This window comes from Castanea sativa, chromosome 2 (genome assembly GCF_040712315.1).
Source record: "Castanea sativa cultivar Marrone di Chiusa Pesio chromosome 2, ASM4071231v1".
NCBI lineage: Eukaryota > Viridiplantae > Streptophyta > Magnoliopsida > Fagales > Fagaceae > Castanea > Castanea sativa.
The window spans coordinates 18,511,712-18,527,000 of NC_134014.1; the positions used below are offsets into that span (position 1 = coordinate 18,511,712).

At 33.1% G+C, this 15,289-nt stretch overlaps 1 protein-coding gene across 1 annotated transcript; it reads left to right on the forward strand.

Moving 5' to 3' along the window:
• The first annotated feature begins 640 nt into the window (after window positions 1-640).
• LOC142624995 (uncharacterized) lies at window positions 641-3,606 on the forward strand. The gene is made up of 5 exons (XM_075798709.1): window positions 641-1,588; window positions 1,893-2,057; window positions 2,163-2,277; window positions 3,304-3,380; window positions 3,529-3,606. The coding sequence occupies exons 1-5, from the start codon at window positions 641-643 to the stop codon at window positions 3,604-3,606; spliced, it is 1,383 nt and encodes a 460-aa protein (XP_075654824.1).
• The last annotated feature ends 11,683 nt before the right edge of the window (window positions 3,607-15,289 follow it).

The following is a 15,289-nucleotide window of genomic DNA, read 5'->3' on the forward strand; positions in this document are numbered from 1 at the left end:
AGTTTGCACAGCTAGAACAGATATGGGAATTGAATTGGAAGATTTTTCAGAAGATATTTTTATTTAGGCAAAGGCGAATGTTACGGTTTGATCAACTTCAGCTTTCTGAAAATCAATTGAGAAATTATGCCTTAGATAAAATTGAAAAACTTTTGATTAAAGCTGGAAAATCATTGAAAGACTATCCACCTATGCCTTTACCTAATATGTCTCTTATTAGGGAAAGGAATAATAGACTCCTTGAAGAAGAACTGAGTTATGACAAGGAAGCATTGGCTGCAAAGTATGCCTCATCATATACAAAATTGAACATTCTACAAAAACATGTGTATTTAATCGAGTTGTCCAAGTTGTTCTAAAAGGTGAAGGAAAGATGTTCTTTTTGTATGGCCATGGTGGAACTGGCAAAACTTTTGTGTATAAAACAATAATGTCTTTCCTCCGATCCTGTGGTGAAATCGTTTTGGCAGTAGCATCTTCAAGAATTGCATCACTCCTTCTACCAGGTGAACGTACAGCTCACTCAAGATTTCGTATCCCATTATTTGTGAATGAAGATTCAGTGTGTGACATTAAACAAAACACATAGTTGGCTGAATTGCTTTGTGCTACAAAATTGATAATTTGGGATGAAGCTCCTATGGCACATCGTCATTGTTTTGAGGCTCTTGATAGAACATTGAGAGACATATTGTGCTTCTCTAGTAAATTTGATCCTAATAAAGTTTTTGGTGGTGTCACAGTTATTGTTGGGGGAGATTTCAGACAGATATTGCCAGTAATACCAAAGGGTATAAGAGAACATATTGTTGCATCAACCATAAACAAATCTGCCATTTGGAATCATTGTGAGATATTTATGCTTAGGGAAAATATGAGGCTCAATCAAAATTTCAATAATTTGGAAGATGATCAATCTGTTGTAGACTTTGGGAATTGGATTTTAAGGATTGGAAATGGTGAATTTGAGAATGTAGATGGAGAATGCTGGATTGAGATTCCAGAGGATTTATTAATAAAACCAACCAGAGATCCAAAAGCTAATATCATTAATGTCACATATCCTGATATGCATGATAAGATGAAAGACTCACAATACTTGCAAGAGAGAGTAATTTTAGCACCAACAAATGAAATTGTTAACGAAATAAATGATCAGATTCTTTCTTTAGTTGATGAAGAAGAACGTGTCTATCTTAGCTCAAATACAGTATGCAAAAGTTCTAATAGCATTACTGATTTAGACACTTTGTATCCAGTTGAGTTTCTGAATTCACTTGAGTTCCTTGGAATTCCCAAACACAAGCTGAAGCTAAAAGTTGGAATCCCTATAATGTTATTGAGAAACCTTGATCAAACTGCAGGTTTATGTAATGGAACACGGTTGATTGTCACCCAACTTGCTGATTGGGTTATTGAGGCAAAGATTATAACTGGGACAAATATTGGCTCTAAAGTCTTTATTCCAAGAATTATTTTGTTCCCTACAGAATCAAAGTGGCCATTCATTCTGAAGCGAAGACAATTCCCAATTTCTGTTTCATTTGCAATGACAATAAACAAAAGTCAGGGCCAATCTTTAAATAGAGTAGGCCTGTTTTTACCATAGCCTGTTTCACTCATGGCCAGTTATATGTTGCAAATATCTAGATTCACTAATAGAAATGGTCTTAAAATCTTGATAGTAAATGACAAGAACCGAACATAGTTTCTAGCTAAAAACATAGTGTACAAAGAAATATTTTCCAATATACCAAGAGGTATATGATATCCTATTTGTAAACTTTTATTGATCTACAAAGACATGCTGGTTTTATTTTACAGTTTTTTAAAAGTAAAACTTCCATTATCATTTTTAATAGTATCTCTAATACATTTACTTTTTATTGCAGCTGTTCGGTATAACAATGTCCAAAGGATACAACTTTCTTGGTCAAATATCTGACGCTAAGGAGACATGGAGAATTAGAGTGAGAATATGCAGAATGTGGAAAGCAGTGAACAAGAGAAGTGGAAATAACTTCATCAGTCTTGACATGATCTTTATTGATGAAAAGGTTATCATACTTCACAACAATAAAATGTTTTAATCTTTCAACTATTCGTTGTATTTGTTATATAATATATAAACTAACTTTTGACTTCCGTTTTTCTTTTTACAGAAAAACTTAATGCATGCAATAGTAAGAAAGAATGTATTTCAAAAATTTGGTGCCATCCTACTTGAAAGAGGAACCTTTATCATTTCAAACTTTAAAGTAATCGTGACAAATAAAGGTTATAGAACGGTTTCAAATGACCTGAACATCATTTTCCTGTTAACAACTTCGGTTAAGGAGTGCAATTAAAAAAGTGAACTCATACCCATGCATGCCTTTGAATTTGCAACATACTGTATCAGCAGTCGTTTGAATGACAACTCTTACCTAACAGTTAAATCATCTTTTACTTCACCTCTTTCCCACTTTAAATATTCAAAATTCATCCTTCAAACATTATTTTTTATGTGTACAAACTTGCAGATATCGTTGGCAAACTTACTGCTGTTGGACCCATTGAACAAGTTCACTTTGATAACGGCTCTACAAATATAAGAAATCTTTAAATTCTACTACCTAAGTAAGGAACATTTCATTTTACTCCCATTTATGGCTGACTTTGATAAAATCAATAACAAGTAATTGTCATGTTAACCTATTTCAACTTCGTCCCTTTATTTTTTACGAAATATTAGCAACTTTTTAAGTTGATCTACTTTGCATCTAAAGTTGTTACACTTAGCTAGCTATAAAGTGATTGTCAGGTGTACACAGCCTTTGTTGTGTTCTGAAGTAAGATCATCTTACTTTCCATTGGTCCTAGGCAAATGTGGGCTCAACTGATCACTGATGGTTACATCATACGAATTATTAGTGCTCTGGTTTAAAGAGGAGCCCCTGGGAGAGTTGGCACGTCTATAGCAATTAAAGTAGTCACTCCTCCATTTTTTGTATGCAACTCACTTTTCCATTTTTTATTTTTATTATTATTTTAAGAAAGCAATAAGAAGTCTTTCTTTTTGGATACCTCAAAATAATTCTTTTGTTTCTTCATGTGACTCTGTTTCAGCCCACCGCCCTATTTATATGAAAAACTATCCTTATTTAATATTTGAACTATAAAAATATACTTGAAAAATCTTGCTTGAAAAATCTTATACATTCCAAATCAAAGTTGATGATTACAATGTCAAAGAGGGATGGGAATTTTACACTGTCACAAGTGTCTTTAAATTTGAGTCTAATGATCCTATTGCTGCTTCAGATATTAAATTACTTACAAGCTTGAAGGATGTAGCTGATGATAACCTAATAGATGATGTCTTTGGAAATACACAATTAGTAAGAAGACAAAAACTCATTATTAATTGCTTCATCATAACCTTTCTTACTCATAATGTTTTTTTTTTTGTAATCCTTATTAGAAATTTAAATATTTATGCACAATGAACAATGAATCTGAAAAATGTATTCTCCCCTTACTATGCAGAAAGATCTTACAAAACAAAGAACCTCCAAGCAAACTTTTAACAACAACACAGGCAGCTCCCAGAATAAGAAGAAGTAATTGCATATCATATGTCCTAAGAATTCTACTTCTATTATGTAATACATATGGAAAAATTAAATCTGTGGATTGAGTTGTGCATTTGTATAAACTGAGTCATTATAACTTAACAATGGTCGTGGATTTTGTTTTCATTATGATTTGGAAAGACTTGGAATGGTGCACTGGTTGTTTGGCATTGAATGTGTTTGTGTTAGCTATGTATTGGACAACTTCTTATAAGTTGTTTGAACTCCACAGAATTTTAGCTGTACCATTTCATTATGCATTACGATTGGTTACATTTCAGTTGATTTTATATCACATATAGAAGAAACTTTTTCCTATAATTAACCTCCACTTTGTTTTAGTTCAAATTCTTACAATACAAATATGTAAGTACATGAGGCAGTAACCATGGTAGCTGGTGGGACTGGAGCTGTAGTCATGCTTACTGCGGTTGCTGGATTTATAGCTACATACTGATTTCAAATAGTAATAATGTGTTAAGGACATATTTTATGTAGTTGGCTAATCCTTTGACATAACGCACTTTACTTGTAATTGGATAGATGTAGGATGTGTTTAATACTTCAAAGAACATGTTGTTCAAGTCTAGTATTAAAGCCATGAAGACTAGACCAAGAAACAAGTGAAAAAAAGCTGTTCACTAAAGCTGGACAGATAGCTCGACACCTGTGGACAGCTGCTTGACAGATAGCCATCCATTGAGGTTTAATAAGGCTCGACAGATACTATCTATCGAGGTATCTATCGAGGTTACGAAAATTCAGATTTCCAGATCTAATTTTTAGCCCATGCTTATGTATTTGTGTAGGGTTTCTTTTCTCACAACCCAAGACATATATAAAGCTTATTTTAAAGGCCGTCACATAAAAGAATACAAGGAGAGCACATGCAAAAGATGACCGAACCCTTATTCTCTCTGAAAGAAGCTACTGCGTCTTTTGCGCCTTAGGATTTTGTTACCAAGTGCTTCTTGATCTTCATTGTTGATGAAGTGAAGAACTTTGCAGCCAACATTCTTCTTCCTTAAGTTGGTGAGTGAGTCACGTACTGGGATTCGTGCAAAGGAGTCAATCATGTACTAGGATCCGCACATCAGAGGGTGGCATTCATATATTGAAGAGTTCAGAGATTCTGAAGCGGTAGAAGGTTTCTGCTGTAAGTTCATCTACAGGGATTGTAGAGTCTAGGGACAAAGGTTTTGTACTAAATCTAAAACTTCTTTTTATTATAGTGGATTGCTTTTCAGGAAAGTTTCCCCCCAGGTTTTTTACTAAGAAACTAGTTGGTTTCATTGGTTTTCCTGGATCATCATATCTTGTCTTATTTATTTTTCCTCTGCATTATTTGTGACATGATATTGATGTTTGTTTGTTTTAACAAGTTTATTCATAATAAATTTAATTAACAACTTGGGTTTAAAATTTGTTAATTTTATCAATCGGGGTCTAAATTTTCCAACAAGTGGTATCAGAGCGAGTACACTCTGATTGGATTAATTTCCGGAGTGTGATCCTTGACCCCCGTTGTCATGGATCGTGGACAGTCTCTTTTGATTCCTCGTTTATTTGATGGCACTAATTATGCGTACTGGAAAGTTCGTATGAAAGTTTTTTTGCAGGCTTTAGGTGAACAAGTATGACAAGCTGTTGAAGTTGGTTGGATTAAGCCAAAGGAATCGCAAGTGGATTGGGATGATGCAACAATCATAGCGAAAAATTTCAACAGTAGGGCCCTGGATGCTTTGTTTTGTGGGGTGACCAATGAAGAATTCAAGAAAATATCATCCACAGATGTTGCCAAGGAAGCATGGACCATTCTTGAGACCACCTATGAAGGTACCAAGGCAGTAAAAAATGTTAAGCTTCAAAGACTCACTAGTAGTTTTGAAGAAATTAAGATGGTGGAGGATGAGACCTTTAATGAGTTTTATGCTAAACTCAAGGATATTGTGAATTCTGCCTTCAATCTTGAAGAGTCTATAGCAGAATCCAAAATTGTTAGGAAAAACCTTAGGTCCTTACCTGAAAGATTCCATGCCAAGATCATTGTCATTGAAGAAGTGAAGGACATTGATCAACTTCCTTTGACTAAGCTTGTAGGGAACCTTCAAACCTATGAGATGGGATTAGGCTCAATGGGAAAAGGTAGAAAGAGTAAAATTTTGGCTTTTAAAGATATAGAGGAAGAGATTAAGGACTCTAAAGATGAAGATGAAGATGGTGATGAGGAGGATGAGGATCTAACTTTCATAACGGGTGAGATTATCAAGCTTCTTCAATTTAGGAAAAAGGATAAGGGCAAACCTCCTAGGAAATCAAAATCTTCTAGGAAGGGTAAGAATGAGAAGCCCATCATCCAATGCCATGAGTGCAAAGGTTTTGGTCATATGAGGATAGAGAGCCCAAACTACCTTATGAAGAAAAAGACCAAGAAATTAAATGATAAAGGGTTGGTTGCTACTTGGAGTGACACTAAGAATGACTCTTCTGATGAGTATGTGGATGAACGTAGTCACATTATAGCCTTTGCTGCCTCAACCAATAGGGTGATTATGGAGAGTGCTAGTGACAGTAAGGATTCTTCTGATGAAGAAGTACCCAAGAAGTTGACCCTTCAGGAAGCCTATGATAAGCTATGCACTAAATTCATAAAATCTGAAAAGACTTCTCAACTTTGTAGAAAAGAGCTTAATGAGGTAAAAACTGAAAAAACTGATCTATTAGTCAAACTAGATGAGACTACAAGGTTAGTTAAAACTCTTGTTGTGAAGAACACCTCATTAGAAGAGAATGTCAAGAATCTCGAGGTTGAGCTTAGTCAAGCTAGAACTCAAATAGAAAATATGGCTAGTGCAAAGCTTGAAGAAGTCTTGAGTGCTCAAAAACCTAATTTTGATAAGACTGACTTAGGATATGCTATTTCCTCCAGCCCCTCCTTTTCCACGACTTCTGGATCAAGGACTGTCATTATGCCTCAATCTAAGAAAGGTAATAAAGGTATGAAATCCAAAATTGTTTTGGCTAATTCTAAATCCTTTGTTAGATCTCATGTTTGTCACCATTGTGGTGTTTCTGGACACATTCATCCTAATTGCTTTAAGTTGTATCCTCAAAAGTAAGTGCCAAACGGTCACAGGTTTCCTCTCAAGGACCTATACCTTTGTTTGGAGAGTTATTAAAAGCCTTGAGCTTTTTAACTCAATTTTAGGGGAATTTTAATTCTTTCATGTCCTTTAGTAGACATACTAGGACGCGTGCCTTTTTATTTTCACGGCCAAAGACTCGTGCTGTGTGGATGAGAAAGGAGCCTAAGACTTAATTGTCTTTTCTGTTTGTCCTCTACTTTAATTCTTTCTATCTAAAGTAGCACTCTCTTTGCTTGATTTCTTATCTGCTTTTGAAATCATGTTTTCATGCATCTGCACCTTTCTATCATGCCTCCATGCATATGCATATTTTTTCATGCTTTCATGGTGTTTGTCTGTTTTTGTTTGGTTGTTTAGTTTTTGTTTTGTTTTGTTTTCAAAATAAAATTAAAATTAAAATTAAAAAATTTGAAAAATACAAAAACTGTGTGTGTGTGTGTGTGTACATTAGTTCTTATGAACCTAAAAATGGTCATTTAAACAGAGTTTTCTAAACTTTGTATCATTTGTAGCTTAGATGAGCATCCTTATGTACAACTAAGCAAGTGAGTTTTGTGGCTCTTTGTTTGTGATGAGTAAGATTTAGTGATCTCTTGTACTTAACACTCGTATCACTCTTTTTTATGGAAAGGACTAGAAAATCCTAAGAGAAAGACATTAATAACCATCTCACCACTGTTACTCACCAGTCATGACAATGACATCTGTATACTTTGGCATAGCAAAAGTGCAATGTCAATGACATCTGTATGCTTCGGTATGGCAAAAGTGTAATGTCAAAAAACTTAACTTAGTTGAGTATTTCTTTTCTCTCCTTTGTATACCCATGCATGGTTTTCTTAATAAAAAGAAAAATATGCAAAGAAAATAAAAGCAAAAAGAAAAAAATGCTTTAAAACATAATTGTAAGTGTGTATTCTAGGAGATATGGGAGGTATAAGATGTACCTCGAAGGTGATAGTCTCCATCAAACAGTTATGATCATGTGTGAGTTAAATTGATTTACTTATACCCCAAATCGTCATAACATAGAAACACTTATGCAATCTTGTGATATTTTCACACACAACATGCAATATTCTTTGATATTTTTTATACATGTGCAGGTACAATATGATTTGGTCATCACAAGGTTTACATGTGTTAATGTATGCTTACTAAACTGTCTTGATTTATTTTTAAAATATAAAATTAGTTAGACTTGTTTAGTGTGTGTGTGTGTGTGTGTGTGTGTGTGTGTGTGTGTGTGTTTTGGATCAAAATGCATGACATTTTTCTTGTTGAGAGATATTTTTGAGAGGTTAAAATTTTGTTTGGATCTTTGGTTGAGTTGCATGTTTGATTGCATTCATGTTTGTGTTTTTCTCCTCTTTGAAAAACTGTTTTTAAAGCATCTCGACAGCTCCTCGACACCTCTCGATAGCTAGGCTATCTATCGAGCTCTTATCACAATCTTGATAGCCTCAGAATAGCTGTTCAATCCATCGAGGTATGCTCGATAGCTTCTCGACACCTCTCGATCCATCGAGATTCTCTTGCATGCATTTGTTTTCACATGTTTTGCATGTTTCTTTTATCTTGTCATTCATTGCATCGTGTTTCATTACATTCATGCATTTTATGGATTCTTTGTGCCCCATTGATCATCTTTATGTTTCTCGAGTGAGGCTTTATAGCTTCTTGTACCCTTTGTCAATCATGACAAAAAGGGGGAGAAATTGGAGAACTTGGGTTTCTTTTTAAGATTCTACAAGTTAGGGGGAGAAATACATGCCCTTGTAAAAGGGAGATATGTTTCATCTTGTTAGGGGAAGTGATTACCTCATTATTGTTGTAGGAGTTTCTTTTAGCTTCTACTTCTTATACACAGGTCTTGTGACCATGTTTACATATATTGTGCTTATCTTTTTTATATATATATATATATATATATATATATATATATATATATATATATATATATATATATATGTGTGTGTGTGTGTGTGTGTGTGTTTTATTGACCTACCTCTACATATGTTGTTTCTTTTCTATCTTTATACACGTGCTTCTTTATTTGTATGCAATCTATTATTTCTGCTTCACACAAAGATGCCTTGATGTGTTTTGTTTAAAGTGTTTCAAAAATACAGGTTGTCAAAGTCTTCCATGTCATAAACTCTCTTCTTGAAAAGTTTTTCAAGAGTTTGTGTTAGGATAGATTTTATTGTATTCAACAAGTGAATATGAGTTGAGTGGTTTATGAATTTTCTCATATGTTCATTTGTTTGTTGTGGTTTTGTCACGGATTGCCAAAAGGGGAGCTTGTTAAGGACATATTTTATGTAGCTGGCTAATCCTTTGACAAAATGCACTTTACTTGTAATTGGGTAGATCTAGAATGTGTTTAATACTTCAAAGAACATGTTGTTTAAGTCTAGTATTAAAGCCATGAAGACTAGACCAAGAAACAAATGAAGAAAAGTTGTTTACTAAAGCTAGACAGATAGCTCGACACCTATGGACAGATAGCTCAACAGATAGCTATCCATCGAGGTTTAATGAGGCTCGATAGGTACTATCTTTCGAGATATCTATCGAGGTCACGGAAATTCAGATTTCTAGATTTGATTTTCGGCCCATACTTATGTATTTGTGTAGGGTTTCTTTTTTCACAACTCTAGACATATATAAGGCTTATTTTAAAGGCCGTCACATAAGAGAATACAAGGAGAATACATGCAAAAGATCGAAGCCTTATTCTCTCTAAAAGAAGTTACTACATCTTTGCGCCTTAGGGTTTTGTAACCAAGTGCTTCTTGATCTTCATTATTGATGAAGTGAAGAACTTTGCTGCCAACATTCTTCTTCCCTAAGTTGGTGAGTGAGTCACATACTGAGATTCGTGCAAAGGAGTTAGTTACGTACTGGGATCCGTGTATCAAAGAATAGCGTTCATATATTGAAAAGTTCAGAGGTTCTGAAGCGGTAGAAGGTTTCTGCCGTAAGTTCATCTACGGGGATTGTAGAGTCTAGGGACAAAGGTTTTGTACTAGATCTGAAAATTTTCTTTACTATAGTGGATTGCTTTTCAGGAAGGTTTCCCCCCAAGTTTTTTACTATGAAACTGGTTGGTTTCATTGGTTTTCCTAGGTCATCATATCTTGTCTTATTTATTTTTTCACTGCATTGTTTGTGACATGATATTGATGTTTGTTTGTTTTAACAAGTTTGTTCATAATAAATCTAATTAACAACTTGGGTTTAAAACTTGTTCATGGTCTAGATTTCCCAACATAATGGTTTACAGAAGAAAAATACAATGATTTCCTGTACATAGATTATCATCAAATGAAGAATATTAAGAAATTTAAATAACGAAATTAAATCTTGTCTTTGCCATTGCAAGGTTAAAACAACACAACTTTCTTATATTCTTTATTTAACATAAATTTCAATGAGATATATGGCATGCTAAGCATGACTGTAGTTTTGTACCTACATGAGTTTAACAAAATCTTTCATTTCTTTCAATAGGTTCAATGATGTAATCCTTGTGGTTACATTGCCATGTAATAATCATTTTTTAATATGTGTTTATAGTCATGGCAAAAGCTATGGGGATACAAGAAGTATACAAATGAAAAACCCAAATGAATAGAAGCATAGATTTCCATTCTTGAATTATTTACAATAATTCCGTCGGTCCACTCATACTTCCCTATCAAAAGGTTACATTGTCATGCCCTAATGAAATGCCAATTGACCCAATATTACCAGATTCAAATTGTTCGTTGATCAATAAATATCATAAATTTCTTATATTTTTCCATCTAATAACTTTTTACCAATAGTCATAGTTTTTTTTCTTTTTGGAGGAGGGCGGGGAATATCATATAAGTATGTATAGGGATTTTTTGAAAATGTGAAATATGGATTGACTTGAACCCGTATATGTGTAAGTTCGAATCAAGTTGACACATCACTTGAATCATCTCAGTTTATTTCTTTTATTTAATTTCATTGTTTTATTTTCTTCTCGCCTTTTTAGATTAGAATGCTCAGTTCTCTTCATATTTCCCACATACACACACTCTACCACACAAATCTATAATCACATCACTTTGCGAGGTCGACTAATCGAAGCGTCAATCACCAACAAAGCCTTTATCTCATAAGTCATCCATGTTTGCCAGTCAATTTCCTTTTGAGTATTTTTTTATTTATTTATTCTCTTATTTGTATTGAAAAGAAGACAAATCAAATATCTAATTCAAAATCATAGTCATTAGAAGGAACATAATTTTTAAGTTTAAGATAAGCCAGGAGTATTTAGTAACTATTGAAAAGAAGACAAATCAAATATGAAATTCAAAAGCATAGTCATTGGACAGAACATAATTTTTAAGTTTAAGATAAGCCAGGAGTATTTTGTAACTCAATGGATAGCATCCTCTCCTTAATTAGTTGAATCATAGTTCAAATCTCTCATAATTTTTGTAACCATTGAATTATTTTTTTAAAAAATTGTAGAAAAGATTTATGTTTAGAAAGATTATTTTCTTTTATGATTAAAATATAACCCATGTTGGATTGAAGTTGCATTAGATCTAGATTATATTTTAATTAAATTAGCCTCTAAGAGAGAGAGAGAGAGTGATTGTTTGATTGATTCCATGATGGTGAGTGGTACAATGGAAAATACTTCCATGTGGTTTGATTAAAATTAACATCATGAGTTCAAATCCTCAAGAGTAAGGAGTTAATTCTTAGGATATTCACTGTTGGTGCCATCGGAACCATGATAGGATTAAAGTTGAGTTATAGTTGAAGCCACCTAAATGAGCACCCACATATTGTTGAATCCATCTATGTTCCTCCCACCCTATCTTTCATCTTGACATGTTAGGTACTTATTTTCAGTGGATAGGTGTTGTTATAATCATTTGTAGATATGGTCTTTAATGTATAAACCATGGCTTTCAAACTCAGACTGTTCAATGAACCAAAAAAGGGATAGGTTAAAGGTTTTTAAAGTCGGACCGAGGTTCAACCAAGGTCGGATTGTGATGACGTCATAATTAATTTAATAGTAATAAAATACAAATAAAGGTATTAAAATGGTAAGCATTAACAAAATTTTACTAAAAATATGTCTTAAAAAAAATTAACAACTTTCAAATGAATTTTCACCATTTTATTAAAGTTAATAAAAAATAATAAAGTATAAATAAGTATAAAAATTTGCATTTAATAATCTTTCAAATAAAAAAATAGTCTTAAATGAAATCATTTTCAACAAAAATGTATAAATTGTATATTCATATATAAAAAAAACACAATTCCTTAGCTCTTTTATTATTTGTAAAGCAAATATTGTCTTTAATTTTTTGGCTACACAAAATGAACTTTAGGATATGGTTTATCAGCAGCTCATTTTTGGAGTTATTTGGTAATATGCACATTTTCTTTTTTCCTTTTATTTTGTTCTTTTATAAGTACAAACATTCTCTATGTAGGAACAATGTTAAAGCAATAGTTCAGAAAATCAGCTTCACTCTGAGGCAGTAAGAACCAGAGCCAAAGGTATAATAATACATGTACCCATTTGATTATAATTAACCACAGCGGTTTGCTCTAGGCTTATCACTTCTTTGACATGATGAATTGGGCTTGATGATGTGGAAAATATCACCAATAAGTTGCAAGCACTCTCCAACTCGAATCAAACCTGCAAAAAGAAAACAAAGAGACCTAGAAGAGAGCACCGGTGTGGTGCCGGCGAAAAACCCTCCGAAGGTCAAGTTAGAATTTCTTTTCAACCCTAAAGTGTTAGAGTTGAGTCAAATGTGCGTACCTCGATTCATGGGGGTTTTGGATGTATTTATAGGGGTGTAGAGTCGACCTCCATCCCTTGATTATCAAGATCTTTCCTTTTATGATTGAAACTCTTTCCATTCTCATACCTTCAAGAATTCCTGTCCTTATGAAATTCCTCTGATTAAGGCTAACGTGCAGTGCAAGAATTCTTCGTATTTATGTTTGCGTGGATCACACTCAGGGCCACGTCAGCCCTAATAACCTAGCGTGGTTTAAGGTAGCCTAGAGAGCGACGCATGAATTCTTCTTGTCCGTCTACCACCCATCCGTCCTCCTTGAGTCATATTACCCGTCACCTTATTGTAATCATACCGGCCTTACCGTCATGTTGGTTTTACCCTTATCGTGGCCGATGAGTTTGTAACCCAAAATGAATTTTAATGTTATCACATTTGTGCTATCATTAATAGTATTTATTGCAACAATAGTGTCCGATATGTTCTCCAATACCCTAGAATCGAGAGATCAAAAGCCGTTATATACTCGATCAAATTAAGATTCAATGTTTCACATTTATTTTCATTTTTCTTGATTCATTGAACTCGGTTTGTCTTACATTCTTGAGATCCAAATCATTGCCCACTTTCTAATAGTGTGAATTGTTAGGGGACTAAAACAAGAATTCAATGGACCTAATTAACCACTAACATTAACTGTAAAATATTAATATTAACGGATAGAAACAATTAAATTCATTAAGAACCAATTGCAATACAAAATTCTATATGAATTTAACCATTTCAATATCAAATTCATGTATAATCATTTCAAAATTCTTAAACACATTATTATTATGTATTGTTATTTAATATGATACTATGAACCTTAAAAAATGATATTATTATAAATAGTAAATGAAATGTTATAACACTATTTCAAACAAAACAACAATATGAAAACTTTAAAAAACCTTCCTAATGACATATGGGTTGAAATCTTTTCGAAAGTGGGCAAAGATTCGGCAACACTCCTAGGAAACATTAAGTTAAGGTAAAAGAACTATTTCTTCAATTTGTATCTACTTATTTATTTCCCTCTATATAAATAATTCAGTCTATTAATTTAATTTTTTTCCTTTTTCTTAATTAGTTGCAAACGCTTCAAGAAGTTAACAGAAAAGAAATTAGTCCTCCAACAAATTGAACTGACTCTGTATTTCCATCATCCAGCTCTACTACATGACAAAAAAAAAAAAAACCTTAATATTTTCATGTTATGAAGCAGGAAATCCCTATGTACTACTGATAGTGGGAAGCTACCAATATTTTTTGAATGAAGAAGTCGTTGAAGGAAAAATAATAATTGAAAAAACTCTTCCATGTGGCAATTTTATTGCAGCTTATATTTATGGAATCATGCTACTTTGTGAGTCAAATCATGAAGGCATTGATAAGCTTTTGGAAATTTTAAATGATGAACATGGGAAGCATTGGCTTGTAAAATGCCGAAAAATGCTTCAACTACTTACTGTGGGAACTGACCTGTATCAAATTCCAAACTTTGAAGCATGCCACAAAATTGGAATGGGACATTGGAACCGAGATGAACCTTATCCTTACAGTTATGAAAAATTTGTAGTTATGTGCAAAAGATGCTCAATCGACCTTGAAATGTTTAAGTTGATGAATTGGCTTCTTTAAGTATCTTTTATTGTATTTTTTTACCTTCATTGTAGCATCACTTAAATAATAACATGCAATATTCTGTTCCTTTGTTAATTGTTTGTTAAGCTTTGCAAAAGTTTTACAATTATGAATTCCTTAATGGTTTTGCCAAAAGGAATCATTATCGATTGTGGAAAATTCAAAGTGTAATCAACTTTATCCTTGTGATTATCAAAAATTTGTAGTTATATCTCATTGAATATAAAAACCTGACTCTTTATGTTTTTTTTTTTCACATCAATCCCAATCACTCTAAAATCCTTTCTTAATTTTTGTGCCAAATGAATTATATATATATATATAAAATCAAAGATAAGAGAAAATATAATTTAAATTCTAAATTGGATAGTTAATTTTGCATCATGTATCTTATCTAAAATTTAAAAGTTTTGTGCAGGCATTAACACCTAACACAGAAGTTAGAAAACCACAATAATCAAGTTCATTCACCTAAGCAAAAACATTTAACTTGCACACTATAAAAATCCCTACCATCCCATTCGTTGTTCGTATAAGCATAAACATACAACCTTCCAAAAACATTTAGCCAAATTTTCACACACACCCAAAAAAAAAAAAAAAAAAAATCCTACGCCTCCACCACTTAAAAGTTAAAACTAACACAAACTTTCACTCTCGCATAGATCTTCACATTTAGCTTTCGTCTATCTCTCAAATGCATAATCTTTGCTCTGAGTTTTTAAAGGCATCAAAGGTAGTTTCTCTCTATCTCCCTTGCTTTCATATTCTTATTTTTTCCCCAATTTGGTTTGCGATTTGTGCAATCGTTTTTTTTTTTTTTAGTGGTATGATGAAGATCAAAAAGGCAAAGTCTCCATTAACCCCCCCCCCCTCTTTTTTCAGTTCCTTTTTGTTAATGTTTATTGGCCATATGATTTCCTTCTTTTGTTCCAACCAAGCCCACATGAAGAAACCGAGTTTGAATGGGACATATATACCTTTTGAACTTTCCCTGCCAATCCTGTTTTGAATGTACCTATTATAT